Source organism: Meriones unguiculatus, chromosome 2 (assembly GCF_030254825.1).
Source record: "Meriones unguiculatus strain TT.TT164.6M chromosome 2, Bangor_MerUng_6.1, whole genome shotgun sequence".
Classification (NCBI taxonomy): domain Eukaryota; kingdom Metazoa; phylum Chordata; class Mammalia; order Rodentia; family Muridae; genus Meriones; species Meriones unguiculatus.
This window is the reverse complement of record NC_083350.1, coordinates 126,543,084-126,559,161: the sequence shown is the minus strand read 5'-3', so window position 1 is coordinate 126,559,161 and position 16,078 is coordinate 126,543,084. Positions and strand designations below refer to the sequence as shown.

The following is a 16,078-nucleotide window of genomic DNA, read 5'->3' as shown; positions in this document are numbered from 1 at the left end:
ATTTGAGCCTGGGTCAGCTGGAAGAGCAGTCAGTGCCTTTAACCTCTGAACCACCTTTGTAGCCCCTATAAATAATACTTTAAGAATACATATATAGCACACGTGGTGCAGACACGCATGAAGGCAAAACACTCATGCACATAAAATAATACAAATAAATCTTTAAAAAATATATATACACAGCCAGGCTATGTGAAACAGGAGTTGGGAGGCAGAGGCGGGCGGGTCTCTGGCTTGCAGACCAGCCAGGGCTCCACAGTAAAAGCCTTTCTGAAAACGGAAGAGAAAGCCCGTAAAATAAAGGGTAAATCTACAGATGTGTAAACACATTAATTTGTAACTGGCCTTTGTCTTGAAGTCATCTTAGAACTTCCCTTCTCTTTCTTCCTTTAACTGCTGCTGTCCCAGGCTATTAATGCCAGCGAGAAGACAGTTGTGGAAGCGCTGTTTCAGAGGGACTCACTGGTGCGACAGAGTCAGGTATAGCTGCATTTCTTAAATTATTTCTTTAAATAACAACCTTTGTGTTTCCAGGGATAGACTATTAAAAATAGCGCTATTCCTGTAGGAAATAATATTGTTATATATTTATGTTAAAAAAAAGTCAAAATAGTGGTTGGAAAAGTTATTTAATATCAGAAACTTCAGATTAGGGGTGGAAATAAATACTACTAAAATTAAAACAGATTTTAGAGTTACAATGATCTTTTTTATTTTCTTTCTTTCCTAGTTGGTGGTAGATTGGCTAGAGAGTATCGCCAAAGATGAAATTGGAGATTTTTCTGACAATATTGAGTTTTATGCAAAATCGGTATATTGGTAAGTGACTAGACTTTTGTTTTATCTTGTTTTTAAGAATTTTTTTTGCCAGGTGGTGGTGCATGCTTTAATCCCAGCACTTGGGAGGCGGAGGCAGAGGCAGGGGAATCTCTGCGTTCAGGGCCAGTCTGGTCTATAGAGTGAGTTCCAGGACAGCCAGGACTACACAAAAAAAAAAAACCCGTCTCAAAAAACCAAAAAGAAAGAAAATAAGTGCAGATCTGGAGATGGCTCCGTGATTTAAGAGCATTGGTACTCTTCCGGAGTAAATGAGTTTGGATGGTTTACAACCACCTACAACTCCAGCTCCAGGGGATCCAACACCATATTCTGGTCTTAAAATTTTTTTAATAGTGAAAAGAAGTGGGAGCTGATAGGTGTGGTGTCACATACCTCTGGGCCCAGCACCCAGGAGGCAGAGGCAGGTGAGGCCCAGTTGCAGGCCAGCTGGTCTACTTTGAGAGTTCAGGCCTTCCAGAACTACATAAGTAACGCAGTTAACAGCAACCGCTTAAACAGACGCCTCATAAAAGCCAGCTTACACTTGGCCACCAGAGCATGAAATGAGTTCACCGTCCCCACTCATCTGAGACAGACTGCCTTTCTGTGTTAAGGACTTTGTGCATTTTACTTCATTTGTGCCTTTTTTCCTTGTTTTGAACACACAGGTGTACTTGTCCGGCAGGGGTTGGTTTTGTTGTTGTTATCTATCAAAATAAATAAATAAATAGTATTTGGATTGCTCCTTAGAAAACTGGTCTTTCCCTCTTTTGCTCCTCTTCTCTTGCTCTCTTGCTCCCTCTTGGCCTCTCTTGGCTCCCTGCCCTCTCCCCTTTCTCTGTTGGGGCGCCCCTCTCTCTTTCCCCCTCCATCATGTCCTGCTCTCCCGTTCTCTCTTCAACCTCCTTCTAATAAACCTCTTTCATATTTAAAAAAAAAAAAAAAAAGAAAGAAAGAAAGAAAACTGGTCTTTCTTTTTTCAGGGAAAATACCCTCCACACCCTAAAACAACGGCAGCTGCTGTCCTATATAGGAAGTACCCGTCCTCTTGTCACTGAATTGGTAAGTTCCTAGTCACCGTGACTACTGTTGGGATGAGACGCATGACCAAAGCAGCACAGGAGGAAAGGGTTTATTTGACTCACACTTCCATGGCGCTGTTTGTCACTGAAGGAAGTCAGGACAAGAACTCAAGAACTCAAGCTGGGCAGGAACCTGGAGGCAGGACTGAAGCCGAGGCCATGGAGGGTGCTGCTTGCTAGTTCCCCATGGCTTGCTCATCAGACTTTCTAATGGAACCCAGGATTGCCAGCCCAGGGATGGCACCACCACAGTGGGCTGGGCCTTCCCCATCAGACACTAATTAAGAAAATGTCCTATAGCTCGGTCTTACGGAGGCATTTTCTCAGTTGCGGTTCCCTTCTTTCAAATGACTCTAGCTTGTGTCAAGTTGACGAGAAACCAGCTAGGATAGTAAGTGTTCTTGGAAATGAAGATTGTCTCTAAGGATCATTGATAGCCTTTCTTTAGTCACTTAATTTAAACAAAGTAAAATCACTTTTGTTTAAATTCACTGATTGTGTGTGCTATTTGCTGCTAAAGTGAGGATTGTATTAATGCCGAATGTTTAAAAACATACAAAAGTGATAAGTCATGATTTTACAAGTTCTGTGGAATTTGTTTCTGTTTTTGGAGATGATGTAGTGTTATTTATGATTTATGTGTATATGCATTTGTGTGGGGATATGTGTACTTGTCAGTGCCTGTGCCTGCAGAAACCAGAAGAGGGCGCTGGAGTTACAGGCAGTCGAGAGCCACCAGGCTGGGGCAGAGAAGCAGACTCCTGCAGAGCCATCTCTCTAGTCCAATTTTTGGTGGTTTTTTGTTTTTTTACCCCTTGAGACAGGATGTTGTGTCGCTCAGGTTGGCTGTGTACTTGAGATCCTCCCTCTGCCTTTGAGTGCTCTGGGATATTTTTACTTGTTTATTAGTAACTAGCGTGTAGTTGGGTTTGTTGTTTTGTCTTTGAAGGGGTGGGTGCGGTATATTTTTGGTTGTGTCTCACACTCCTGAGGATTGAACCCATGTGTACGCCAGGGTGCCTTTCCACCTTCAGCTCCATTTGTGTTCCCATGGAGAAACCTCAGAGTGAGGACTGAGTGAGCTCTCAGAAAGCTCATGCTTTCTAGTCAGGCTAGAGAACTTCCATTTTCCGTTTGTGCTTGTCCATTCTCTAGGTCTACTTGTAGTACAGTGAGGGAATAAGCTCAAATATGTAGTGATGCCTGCCTGGGCTGGGCTAGGATAATGGTATCCTGTGCTCGGCTGACTAGGCATGCACTATATTGGGCCAACAAAGTCTATTTGGGTAGGGGAGCAGCAGACAAATGTGCCCATTAGGAACCCTTCTGGCACTTCATTCTCTCTATTAACTAGATTTTAAAAGAATTTCTTTCTGTGTGTGAGTACCATATAGATTCACCATGTCATGATGATTTTAAGGTGTGTATAGGTGTATATAGAGCCAGCATTGTAGCTAAAAGCTCAGCATTTGAGCTGTCCTGAGTTGGATCTCTAGCACCATATGCATAACTGACTAAGGTAGTAAATGATTAATAAACAAAAATCTTTATAGCTCATGGTGAGTTGTTTCCTATAGGATCCTGATGCTCCCATTAGACAGAAAATGCCGCTTGATGATCTGGATAGAGAAGATGAAGTTAGGTTACTCAAATATCTTTTCACTCTAATCCGTGCTGGAATGACAGAAGAGGTAAGTGATGTCATACCCCTGCCGGGTCAGGCCCCAGGTGCGGTGAACTTGACTTTGGAAGAGTGTGCGTGGCCCCATGCAGTGTCCTGCTCCACCCTCATTGGCATTTCCTGACAGAGCACGCGGCTGTGAAGTGTCAGCCAGGGTACTCTGATCTCCAGAGCCCTTAGCAGCTCTTCAGCAGCCTCTGTCTCGTCATGTTGCATTGCATACTCTAGGTACAGCCTCCTTCTCTCTTCTCGTGTTTATGCATGTCACTGGTGATACTGCTTACAACATTGGGTCTTCCATTTCTTCCTGATAATGTTTAATTTAAGGAAATATCAATGGAGTAAATAAGTGATAGCTCTCTCCTCATACTTTTTCTTTTCTTTTGTTTCTTGCTTTTATTTTGCGTGCGTGTGTGTGTGTGTGTGTGTGTGTGTGTGTGTGTGTGTGTCTAGTACTGGCTGTCCTGGAACTCATTCTGTAGACCAGCCTGGCTGCTCTTTCTCCTGAGTGCTAAGATTAAATGCATGTGACACTCCCACCTGGGTTATAGAGACTTTTTAGAATAATTTTTTATTCCATACATCAAGCGTCCATCAAATCCATTTATTTTTAGTAAAATTCCATGTCAGTGAACTAGTGCCATAGAACCCTATTAGCAAGTCTAAAATGATGAAAGAAGGGAATTACTAGAAAAATGAGGGGCCCGGTTCAAGCAGGCCTCATGTGCTTGAAGCCGTGGTTTGATCCCCAGCCTGGCCAAAATAAGAACCGAACAGCCCAGCTCTACGCGTTTGTGGGCAAAGTGGAGTGCCATTACCACTGCCTCCCGCAGCCCTGGGACAGTTGTGCCACTTGGTAGCTCAGCTTCTCTCGCTGGATTCTGCGCTCTTTCAGTTCCGCACCAGCGGTGTCGCTCACAGTTCTCTCTTGTTTCTGAAGGCACAACGGCTCTGTAAACGTTGCGGGCAAGCATGGCGAGCCGCGACCCTGGAAGGCTGGAAACTGTATCATGACCCTAATGTTAATGGAGGTTTGTTGGGCTTTATTCTGAGTCGGATGTGGAGGTATTTGGCTGTGTACCCCAGTCTTGGTGGATGGTAGCCTTTCTTTGTAGAAGCAATTGAAATGCTTCATTTTAAGTGATGAATTTCCCTGTGTGTTTTGCAGGGACAGAGCTAGAACCTGTCGAAGGGAATCCATATAGACGGATTTGGAAGATTAGCTGCTGGAGAATGGCTGAAGATGTAAGATACTGAACAACTCACCGATACTCACCTGCACGCCAGTTTGATTAAATGAAGGTGTACTGGGGATCTATGAATGTTCAGAAAAGCTTTAGTCAAGTTAGGACTAGGCTTGCTGACTTAGCAGAATTGTGCAGCCACCACATACTAAGAATTAAACTTTACTGTGAGGCAGAAGCACAAAGGACGAAGCACGAGCTTAGGGAAGAATAGTTGGCTAAAGCTTACAGCCGCCTTTCTCAGAAGACACCCACATGTAACTTGAAAACTTAGATTTGGGCTGTTGAGAAGGAAAACTCAGGGTCGGAATTGAAGGTAAATAGTTTGGGAAGCTAGAGGGATGGGAGGTGTGTGAGGCTGGACAGAAAGCGCAGACAGAAGTACCAGTTCTGTTATGAATGACGACCATCCTTCTAAAGTCACCACAGAGTACAGGGTTGTGCAGAAGATCTCACAGCATTTATAGAAGAATTAATGGGGTTACAAGAAAATTCTTTAAAATGCCATCAGTTGCACATAAAAAGTGAATAAAAATGAGAGCTGGAGAGATGGCTCAGCAGGTCAAAACACTTGTTGCACAGGCTTCCCAGCCTTATTTGGTGCCTGGAACCCACCTAAAAGTGGGAGAAAACTAACTGCACAAAGTTGACCTCTAACCTCTACACATGCTCTGTGGCCTGTGCACCACACCCAGGCGCGTGTACACTCTATATTCAATACAATAACAATAATGAAAACTAGGTTTTTTATAGGCAATAAAATCAGTGTTACCTTTGTCAAATAGTTAATAAGTGTAGAGAAACAATAAGCAGTGTACTCTTTTAAGCCCTGGAATTTGCTTGTTGTATTGGATGTCAGGAAGTTGAGAGCGGAGTGTTTAAGAAGAGGTAAAATTGAAATCACAGGAAGAAATTAGGAGCCTGTTAGAATTATTCAGCCACTAATCAGTAAGGCCCTGCCTGTGATGGTAGTGGTAGGAATAGAAAGGGGAGTCTCGGGGCTGGAGAGATGGCTCTCTGGAAAGAGAAATGTCTGGGTTCAATTCCCAGCAGCCTCATGGCAGCTCACAACCACCTGTAATGGGATCTGATGCCCTTTTTTTTTTTGGCATGCAGGTGGATATGCAGAGAGGGCACCATATAAACTAAATTTTAAAAAAAGTCTCTTTTTGATGAAGAAATCTTAACATGCCATTGACAGAGCCCTTACAGCAACATAGAATAACCGCTTAGGAACCGGATGTAGCTGATGACCCGGGCCTGATTTGTTTCCGGTCAACAGAAGGCATTGGTGCTGGCCAACAGTATAGGGGAACACACCCACCTTGGTTCTGTGGAGATTAAGACCTTATCATAAATGATCCATTGGCATTGCCTTACTTTCACTATGCATTTGAGATTTAAGTAATTGATTTTTTTCCCCTGAAGATTTTGGAATTATTTTTCCAAACCAAAAAAATCCTTCCTGCTCCCATCTGTCACTGAAGCTGATGAATTAAGTGACTAGAATCAATCTAGAAGAATTATGAAGAAAACTCACGCACTAGGAAAAGTACTAATCGCAAATCTTTTTACTTACTGTGTTTTAGGAACTTTTTAATAAATACGAAAGAGCGATTTATGCAGCACTGAGTGGGAATCTCAAGCAGGTATGTGAACTATGGACTAAAACCAAACACTTAAATATTCTCCTAGTTCTGTGTGGCAAACTTGAGCAGCTTTCTGACAGCCTCTGGGCCAGAGATCATCAGAAAGCAGAACAGTGATAACCTGCCTGTTTTGAGAACCACATACACATAGTTCTCACTTGTTTCTGTGGGGTTTTGGTTGTTAACTTTTTTCTGTTATTTTGTTATAGTTTCTTGATACTAGCTCATTCAAGCCTCACACTTGCTTTTTTGCTGTTATATTTTGTTCAGGTTTTTGAGACTAGGGTCTTGCTTTGTAGATCAGGCCGCCTTGAACTCATGACGCTACTCCCTCAGGCTTCTCAGTGGTAGGATTACTGATGCACTGACTTACATGAGGAATCGCAGCATCCATTTCCTGATGACTCTTGTACCCAGTAATCTGTCTAGAGATGCAGTGCTGATTCACAGTGCCTGCCTGGGCCTAAGCCCGTGTATGTGCTCCCCAGAGCCCCTTTGCCCCTCACGTTTCAGCAGCTGTTCTGAGGGATGCTGTAATAATTTCAGATACCCTTTGTTGCTAGCATTCCAAGTCAGTGTGACTGAATTTGTTACAGAAAAAGTCTTAATTATTCAAACTTCTCAGAAGTTCTAGTGTGGGAGAAAGGAGGTTGTTTGGTATAAAATTTTAAGCCCCGTGGTGTTCTCTGTCATTAGAAGATGGTTTAAAGTCCTTGACTGGTGGGTAGTCAGTTTCCCTTTCTTTTTTGTTGGCTGTATCGGTGTTTCTGTTCTGATTGGACGAAAAGCTTCTTCCTGTCTGTGACACCTGGGAAGACACAGTGTGGGCCTACTTCCGGGTGATGGTGGACAGCCTGGTGGAGCAGGAGATTCGGACGTCAGTGATGACGCTCGATGAAACGGAGGAACTCCCTCGAGAGTACACGGAGGCTAAGTGAGTGCGGAGCTTCGTGCTGGGCGCGGTGGTTGCTGCTGCTGGGAAGCTTTGCTGCGCAGCACCCTTCACATTGTCACTTCTGTCCCTTTTGTTTTTCCTCTTTTAAAGTTGGACCTTAGAAAAGGTTTTTGAAGAACTTCAAGCCACTGACAAAAAGGTAAATGTTAATATAACCCTGTTACGTGTAGCATATGAAATTAATGTTACGTAGTTGTACACTATAGCTGAAAGTGTGGAATCCTCCTTTCTCATCTTTTTTTTACTGTTATCAGAATAAGAAACCTCAAAAGTAGTATTTATTGGGTAGGACCTGGTAGTCCTTGCTATAATCCTAACACTCAGAAGGCTGAGACAGGATCATCACCATGAGTTCCAGTAATGGCTGAGCTACATAGTGAGACCCTGTCTCAAAACAAAATGGAAAACACTTTTTTAGTGTTTCTCTCCAGTAACTAATGTATATGTACTAGTAATAATAGTAATAATAATAATATGCCAGTAAGACCTATATACCTCCTGCCAAGCCCCATGCCCTTATCTCCTCACACAGTAAAACATACCAACACAAGCATGCTGTATCCTTCTCATGGCCTTTCAGCAAGTGTAAGTGGCGAGATACTGCGTACAGGATTGGAGTCTTTTTCCTATTACGTTGCCCCACAGCTTGTTTTTTTTCCATTTAATGGTAATCCCTCCACGTAATCCCTTGCTATATTTTAGCCAATTTTTTTTTGTTTATTTGTTTTTTTTTGTTTGTTTGTTTTTTTAAAGAGATAAGGTCTTACTGAATACCTCCACTGCCTTGCGCTTACTAGTAAGCCCAGACTATCCTGAGGCTCCTGGTAATTCTCCTGCCTCAAACTCCCAGGTGCTGGAATTTCAGGTGTGCTATCACACATGGCTTTATTTTTTGTTGTGTTTTTTGAGACAGGGTTTCTCTGTGTAGTCTTGGCTGTCTTGGATTCGCTTTGTAGACCAGGCTGGCCTCAAACTCACAGAGAGCCATCTGCCTCTGCCTGCCTGAGTGCTGAGATTATAGGCTTGCACCACCAAACCTGGCTCAGACCTGCCTTTAATGTCTTCATTTAAAAAAAAAAAGGAAAAAAAAGTTTTTCTTTAAGTTAGCATTCAGGGTGGTGGGTTTCATCGTAGTCTCTTCATGCATGTGTCATTATTCTTTGTTCTAAGTCATTCTCCTGCCGCAGATCTTTTGATAGCTATATAATGTTCTGGAGAATAGGTATAGAAGGTTTTGTTTTGTTTTGTTTTCCTTCCTTGAGAAGGTTTTCACATTTGATTCTGGTACCATAAAGAACATGTGTAATGTGAAGATGTGTGAGCTTCCTGTTAGTGCTGTCTCTTTAAGGCTAAGTTCCCCCAAAAACCGCGTTGACGCTGCTGCCGGGTTAAAGAACACAGTGTACTCTCGGAATGTGTAGTGCATGTACCTCAACTTTCTAAGTTACTGACAGTTATCATACCGTCAAGCCATACAAGTGAAGCTAAAAGAGAGAAAAACATGCTCAACAGGAAAGTGTCAGATTGCAGGAATGAATACTACCACAAGTAATTTTTTTACATTGTGCATTCATTTCAGTCCTGAATGTCACACTTTATAGTTTTGCTAGCCCATCAGTGTAGGTAGGAATCAGGGCTAGTTTGTTTCCCTGTGTCTATTTGTAAATTTCTTTTAAGACTTTAAACATTTTTTAAAATTTTATGTTCATTGGTGTTTTCCCTGTATGGATGTTCTTGTGCCACATGCATGCAGTGCCCGTGGAGGCCAGAAGAGGGTGCCAGATCCCTTGGAATTCAAGTAACAAAGTTATTCGCTGTCATATTGATGCCCAGATCAAACCCAGGTCCTCTGAAAGAGCAGCTGTTGCTCTTAACAGCTGAGCTGTCTCTGTGGCCCCTATTCGTTTATAAATTCCTTATTTTGTCCTATAACTTTTCTTTTGGGTTTTATTTTTCTATATTATTGAATGGATGTACTTTGTGCAGTATGGATATTAATGCTTTTTCTGCCAAGGGTTTATGACTAGTGTATATATATTTTGGAAACTATGAGTAGGTAAAACCAAGTCAGGAATAGAAGTAACTGTCTCGAGGTTCAGGGCGTTACCTATGACAAATATAAACCTGGCAACTTAAGGCTGAAGGAGTTACAGATAATGTGTTAGCAAACTTGCAGCATTGCATAGCCATTGCTATAACTACTTAGAAAAGAGTAAAAATATTTAAGTGTTTCAGGACTCCCGTAAACAATAGACTTTTATTGAAAGACATAAAATAAGACATGGGGGAAATAGATCAAACATAATTCTGAATGAGAAGATTTGAAAATGTTAGTCATTCTAAAATTAACAAAGAACCCTAATAATTTGGGGAGATTGTTTTTTTGGGGAAAAAAAATCTAAGTAGAATTATAACCAAGACTGAGAGGAATAAGGAAAAAGCCCCAGCAGCACTTATAGACCGAGCAGAACAGGGCAGAGTGGCTGTGGGGAAAACAGGTCAGTGACCCCAAGTCTAAGAACAGGCATTTTTGCGAGCATAACAGGCGTCAGGCATGACCTTTCCCATGGAAGGAAGAGAGCCCGAGCCTTAACTAAAGCCATGTAACTGAGCTAAATGCCACATAGAGCAAATGCTTTGGCTGTATAAAAGAATAAACATTAAGAGACAATTGACTGCTAAGAAAAATTAAAATATATTTGACAAAAATTTACTGATACTTCAAAAAAAAAAGCATGCAGTTACCTAGTTTACTCATCTTTGTCTGGTCACCACTGTCTTGCTACTCTCGGTGACAGCTGTAGAAGAAAATAACCTTAAAGTGATTTTGCATAGTGCTGTGTGTGTTGAAATATTATCTTGTGCTTTATTTTGCCTCAGACCCCTGGGTCCTTCTGTTCTACTTTGCCATAGTATGCCAAGATAAGCAGGAATAAAATGTAAAGAGTAGTGAGTTTGGGGCCCACAGTGGCTCAGCGGGTGACGACTCCAGGCTAGGCCTGACTGCTGAGTTTCTCTTCTAGGCCGCACATGGTGTCCCCACAACAGTGGATCCCACAACTTGCCTCCTGACCTGCAGTGGCACTGTGGCATGCATGCCTTCACACATCTGCCTGCACTCATGAGGGATAAATACGTGGGTGTTTTAAAAAGATAGGAAATGGAATAACATTCCCTAAGATTAGATTGTTTTACAGAAGATATGCTCAGTTCTGTGTCTGTGTGCTATAAACATTATCCTAAAGGCAGCACCCTTCCCATGTTTTCCCATCTCCCTAAAGCCTTTCATTTCTAGCTTCATATACATTCCATCAAAAATTGGACATCTTCAGTGTAGCAATGAGTACATTCTCCTTAATGAATGCAGAAGACTTAAGGCAGTGTGAATTTTTTTGTGTGTTTTGTTTTTTGTTTTTTCAGAGAGTTCTGGAAGAAAATCAAGAACATTACCATATAGTTCAGAAATTTCTTATCCTGGGAGACATTGATGGTGAGACACAGTTTGGTTTTGCTCTGCCTGGGTTCTTCATTTGTAGGTAGTCATCTTTGTAGCAGACATTCTTACTAGTCTTTGAGTCCTTCGCTGCGTCCACCCTCAAATGTAATATGTTTACTGGTTGCTGTAAGGCCAAACCTGAGCTGCGGTTTCCAAGGTGGAGAGTGTCCCATGGTGGGAGTTGCAGGGAGACTCTCAGCTCCCCGAAGGTGTGCTGGGATGTCCTTGGTGATGCTTCTTTCTCCCTGAGTGTTGCTCACTGTCCAACCTTTACTCTGGCGGCCTGTAGGTTTGATGGATGAATTTAGCAAATGGCTGTCCAAGAGCAAAACCAATCTCCCCGGACACCTCCTCCGCTTTATGACTCACCTTATCTTGTTCTTCCGCACCCTGGGACTGCAGACCAAAGTAAGTAAGAGCGGACAGCGTTTCCTGCTCTCCATGCTTACAGTTTGTCTCCTAATGTCAGGATCCTCTCCTATGGTCACCTATTGATCACTCATTGTGAGTGGTTTGTTAGGTGTAGTCTGTGGCCACGGAGATCTCTAATGAGATCTGATGCCTTCTTCTGGTGTATAGACGTACATGCAGGCAGAACACTGTATACATAATAAATAAATCTTTTTTAAAAAAGAAAAGCAATTGTATAATTATATCTGTAAGTAACTGTGTTAGTAACCAGATTATGTTTTTTTCCTATGAAGGAAGAAGTTTCCATTGAGGTTTTAAAGACCTATATACAGGTAAGCTTATAGACTATAGAATTGATTTTTTTTTTCTATTTTAATGAAAGCAGAAATCAAACTGCTAATGTTTTTTAACATTTTTGTTTTATGTGTATACGTGTTTACATGGTTGTATGTTTAGTGTGTGCATAAATGCATGTGTGAGTGTTTGTGTGTGTGTGTGTGTCTGTCTGTCTGTCTGTCTGTCTGGTGCTACAGGTCAGAAGAGGGTGCTGGAGTATTGAATGGTTGTAAACCACCATGTGGGTGTTGCAAACCACACCTGGCTTCTTTAGAAGAGCAACAAGTGCTCTTAACCACAGAGCAGGTCTCCAGCCTGCAGTTGATACTATTTTAATATCATATGGTCTGGAAGCCACCAGAATCCACAGAGCTCTTTGAATTCTTCTAAATACATTTCTAGAATTTAAAAGTATTATGATCTGGAACATTTATCTATCTATGGGCCTTTCCTAAATATATTTGAAATTGTGAAGCAAACTTTTTCAAAGCACTGCTAATTTATTTGGTCTGCTTTGCTCTGTTTCTTAGCTTTTGATAAGTGAGAAGCACACAAACCTCATAGCGTTTTATACCTGTCATTTGCCACAAGACCTTGCTGCTGCCCAGTATGCATTATTTTTGGAAGGCGTTACAGAGTTTGAGCAGCGACACCAGTGCCTGGAGCTGGCTAAGGAAGCAGGTAAAAGCAGTCAGGAATGTCACTCGTTATTTCTTTTTAGGTATATGTTGTATAAAATAATGAGTTTTGTTGGACATTTTCAAATGAGTATGTATTTACAGGAATTTTGATCATATTTACTCCCCTACATCTGTTCACATTTTAAAAAATATGTTTGTTTATATAAGAAACAGAAGGGGGAGATTTGCACGTGCCAGAGCATGCACATGCCACAGCACATGTGTTGGTCCCTCCTTCCACCCTGTCTTGAGACAGGGCCTGTGTTGATCCTGCTGCATGAGCCAGGCTGGCTGGGGCAGGGCCTTCTGAGGTTCTCCCGTCTCTGCGCGCTTCTGTAGAAGTACCATGAGACGCTCACGCTGCTGAATCCAGCTTTTCATTAGATTGCATTGGAAATGAGCTCAGGCCTCACAGTGGGTAGTGTGCACTATGGCCACTGCGAGGTGTTCTCAGCACCCTCATAGGCCTTTGCAGGCAAATTTTCATTTTGGCTCCGGCATTTGTCCTACTGTTAAGTCATTTCTTTTGATGGGAAACATCTCAGTAAAATTCTTTTGGAGAATGAAAATATCTTTTAACTTGTATAAAAATTTTGTTTCTGGTTTGGTTTTTTGTTTGTTTGTTTGAGAAAAGGTCTTACTCTGTAGCTTACATTGCCTGAAACTTGCCCAGGCTAGCCTCAGATTCAGTAGTCCTGCACTTTGGGCTCAGTAGTCTGCTCAGTACCAAGTACTGGGATTACAAGCATAAGTCACACCTGCTCTAAAATATTTTTAAACTATGATATTTTTCTTATGTTTTTCAGTTGTATGTGTTACATTTAAAATAATGGGTAGCAGTGCACACATGTTCGTGTTCCATGGTGCACATGTGGACATCAGAATACAACCCACAGGAGTGACTATTTCCTACCTCCTGGGTCCTAGGGATTGAACGCAAGTCATCAGACTTGGTGACAAGCCACTTTACTTGCGGAGCCATCTCACTGGCCCTGTGTATTATATCTTTAAGAAATTGTTTTAGGAGCTGGAGAGACGGCTTACTGGTTACAAGCACTGTCTGCCCTTCCAGAGGTCCTGAGTTCAATTCCCAGCAACCACATGGTGGCTCACAGCCATCTATAATGTGATCTGATGCCCTCTTCTGGTATGCAGGTGTACATGCAGATAGAGCACGCATACATAAAATTTAAATAAATAAATTTTAAAGAAATTGTTTTAGGGGTGGGGACGAAGCTCAGTGGCAGGATGCTGTCCAGCATCTGTAAAGCTGTCGGGTCAATCCTCAGTGCCAAAAATACGAAAACTCCACATTTACCAAATTGTAACTGTTTAAAGAATGTTCATATTAATAACTACTATTTGGGTTTTGTTTTGTTTTGTCATTTCCTAAAATTCCTTAGATTTGGATGTTGCAACAATAACAAAAACTGTAGTCGAGAATATTCGTAAGAAGGATAATGGTGAATTTAGTCACCATGACTTGGCTCCATCCCTAGACACTGGCACAACTGAGGTAATTTGGGTGAGGGGAGATGAAAGTTTAATGTGACTTATATTCTAGCTTCGTGTTCTTTGGTGAACTTTAATAGAACACAGTGGCTTCTGTCTGTCTTTTTTAAAGAACATAAAGGCCTTAACTTTTTAAAATACACTTATTTTTATTTTGTGAGAATGGGTGTTTTGCATGATTGTATGTCTGTACACTTTGTGTATGGCTTGTGCCCAAGGAAGCCAGAAGAGGGTGCTGGATCTCTTGGAAGTGGAGTTACAGACAGTTGTGGGTCGTCGTGTGGATTTAGAGAATCAAACCCATGACCTCTGGAAGAGCAACCAGAGCTCTTAACCACTGAGCCATCACTCCAGCCCCCCAAGGCCTTTTAAATGACAAAAATTGGCAGTAGTTTTAAGGCTTTGTTGAAACACTGAATTATGATAAAGAAGCCTTTTCAGAGCATGCCTAAGTATTCTCTTTTCACTCATCAGGTTCTGCTAGATACTTTAAAAGCTGCTGACTCCTGTTTTTAGGAAGAAAGATGAAATCTCAGAAGGAAAACAACTTGGGACTGGGAGTGTGGCTCAGAGCTGCATGCTCTCCTAGCATTTGTGAGCCCCAGGGTTATTTCCTGCATCCCATATCAGATGAGTTAGCTTGGTGGAGCATACGATGAATAATTCCAGATTGATAGGCCAGTGGGGTTTTTCTGTATTTCAATAGAGAGTTGTTAAGAACAAACCAACAAAAGTTGGGTTCTTTCTTAATTTTTATATAACTGGGGAAACTTTATCATTAGAGTGCATTACCAGTTCCACCCGAAGTAAAATGGATTTTCTCTTCTTTCAATGACTAGGAGGACCGCCTGAAAATCGACGTGATTGACTGGCTGGTGTTTGACCCAGCACAGAGGGCGGAAGCACTGCGGCAAGGCAATGCCATCATGAGGAAGTTCTTAGGTGGGTTGTCTTGCCCTCTTACAGTTTCTGATCTGATTCTTAAGTTTGTTTTTTTAATTTGATTTTGTTTTTACAGAACATTTCATTTATTTCATAAATAAATGGGAAGGTGGGATAGTTGCTAAGGACTGTAAGCGCACCTCAGTCCCAGAGAGCAGGTGCTCTTGGCAGTCAGGTGCCTCCACCTGTGCCTGCTGTGATCCAGTGACCCACAGAGGAACATCTGAAGTGACGCATTAGCACTGAGTACTCATCTATTCATCAGTAAATATTTACTGGGCTGAAGAGATGGCTCACGGTCAAGAGAGCTTGCTGCTCTTGTAGAGGAACCGAGTTCGGGTTCCAGCACCCATGTAGCTGCTCACGAGTATCCGTAACTCTAGTTCTAGGGGAACATACATGGAGGCAGAACATTCACACATATGATAGAAATAAATAGGAAACACTGCACAGCCTGAGCAGCCATGTCTCCAGCATGCTCAGTCCATGAGATCAGAGTCACAGTTTTGACCTTTCCTGTCATCGGTGACAGGCCTTGTTCTGAACGATAGTCTTTGCTTTTGAGCTGGAGTGAGCATGTGCCATGGTACTTGTATGGACATCTTACTCTCCTTACAAATGACAACTTCTCTCCTTCCACCATGTTGGTCCCAGCGATGAACTCAGGTCTCTGGGCTTCGCAAGAAGCACCTCTACCTACGGAGACATCTCAGCTGGGTCCTCACTCTTACAAAGCACAGGGCACCTTAGTCTCTCAAGTCAGCAGTACTTTTTTAAGATTATTATCTTTTATATGTACGGCTATTTGCCTGCATGCATTTTTATGTGCACCACGCACGCACAGGCCTGTCGGCACGGATGCCCTGAAACTGAAGTTACAGGCAGCTGTGAGTGATCATGTGAGTGCTGAGAATTAAACCTGGATCCTCTAGAGGCGCGGCCAGTGCTCTTAAGCGCTGAGCCACTGTGCAGCTCCAAGTCAGTAGTTCTTTAGCAAAAACTATCTCCAGACAGGAACAGGTGACCAAGGGACCGCACTGCATGTGCAACTAAAAGGCTGAAAGATCCCACGAAAAGATGCGTAACAGTGGACCTCATGTGTCTGGCCATGTGCTAGCACAAACAACTGAGCAAAGCTCCGAAGGAATCCCATCCAGATACACTTTATAAAGGTTCCTTATGTCGTTCTCAGTTCCAGAGTGAATTTCCTTTATGAACAGTTAGGGAGTCCATTATTTAGTAATGTCCTAAAACATAACCTCACAAAACTG

The 16,078-nt window shown here is 42.3% G+C and overlaps 1 protein-coding gene across 2 annotated transcripts in view; it reads left to right on the top strand.

The window, feature by feature from the left end:
• The window catches only part of Nup107 (nucleoporin 107), a 39,203-nt gene that overhangs the window by 13,254 nt on the left and 9,871 nt on the right, over positions 1-16,078 (top strand). For both annotated transcript variants that reach the window (XM_021658955.2, XM_060378102.1), the window contains 15 exons: positions 409-480; positions 731-819; positions 1,803-1,881; positions 3,479-3,592; positions 4,523-4,613; positions 4,751-4,827; positions 6,416-6,475; positions 7,264-7,409; positions 7,521-7,569; positions 10,851-10,920; positions 11,216-11,334; positions 11,631-11,669; positions 12,204-12,354; positions 13,757-13,869; positions 14,705-14,807. In XM_021658955.2, coding sequence (XP_021514630.1) covers positions 409-480; positions 731-819; positions 1,803-1,881; positions 3,479-3,592; positions 4,523-4,613; positions 4,751-4,827; positions 6,416-6,475; positions 7,264-7,409; positions 7,521-7,569; positions 10,851-10,920; positions 11,216-11,334; positions 11,631-11,669; positions 12,204-12,354; positions 13,757-13,869; positions 14,705-14,807 — 1,372 coding nt within the window. The remainder of the gene's footprint in view (positions 1-408; positions 481-730; positions 820-1,802; positions 1,882-3,478; positions 3,593-4,522; positions 4,614-4,750; positions 4,828-6,415; positions 6,476-7,263; positions 7,410-7,520; positions 7,570-10,850; positions 10,921-11,215; positions 11,335-11,630; positions 11,670-12,203; positions 12,355-13,756; positions 13,870-14,704; positions 14,808-16,078) is intronic.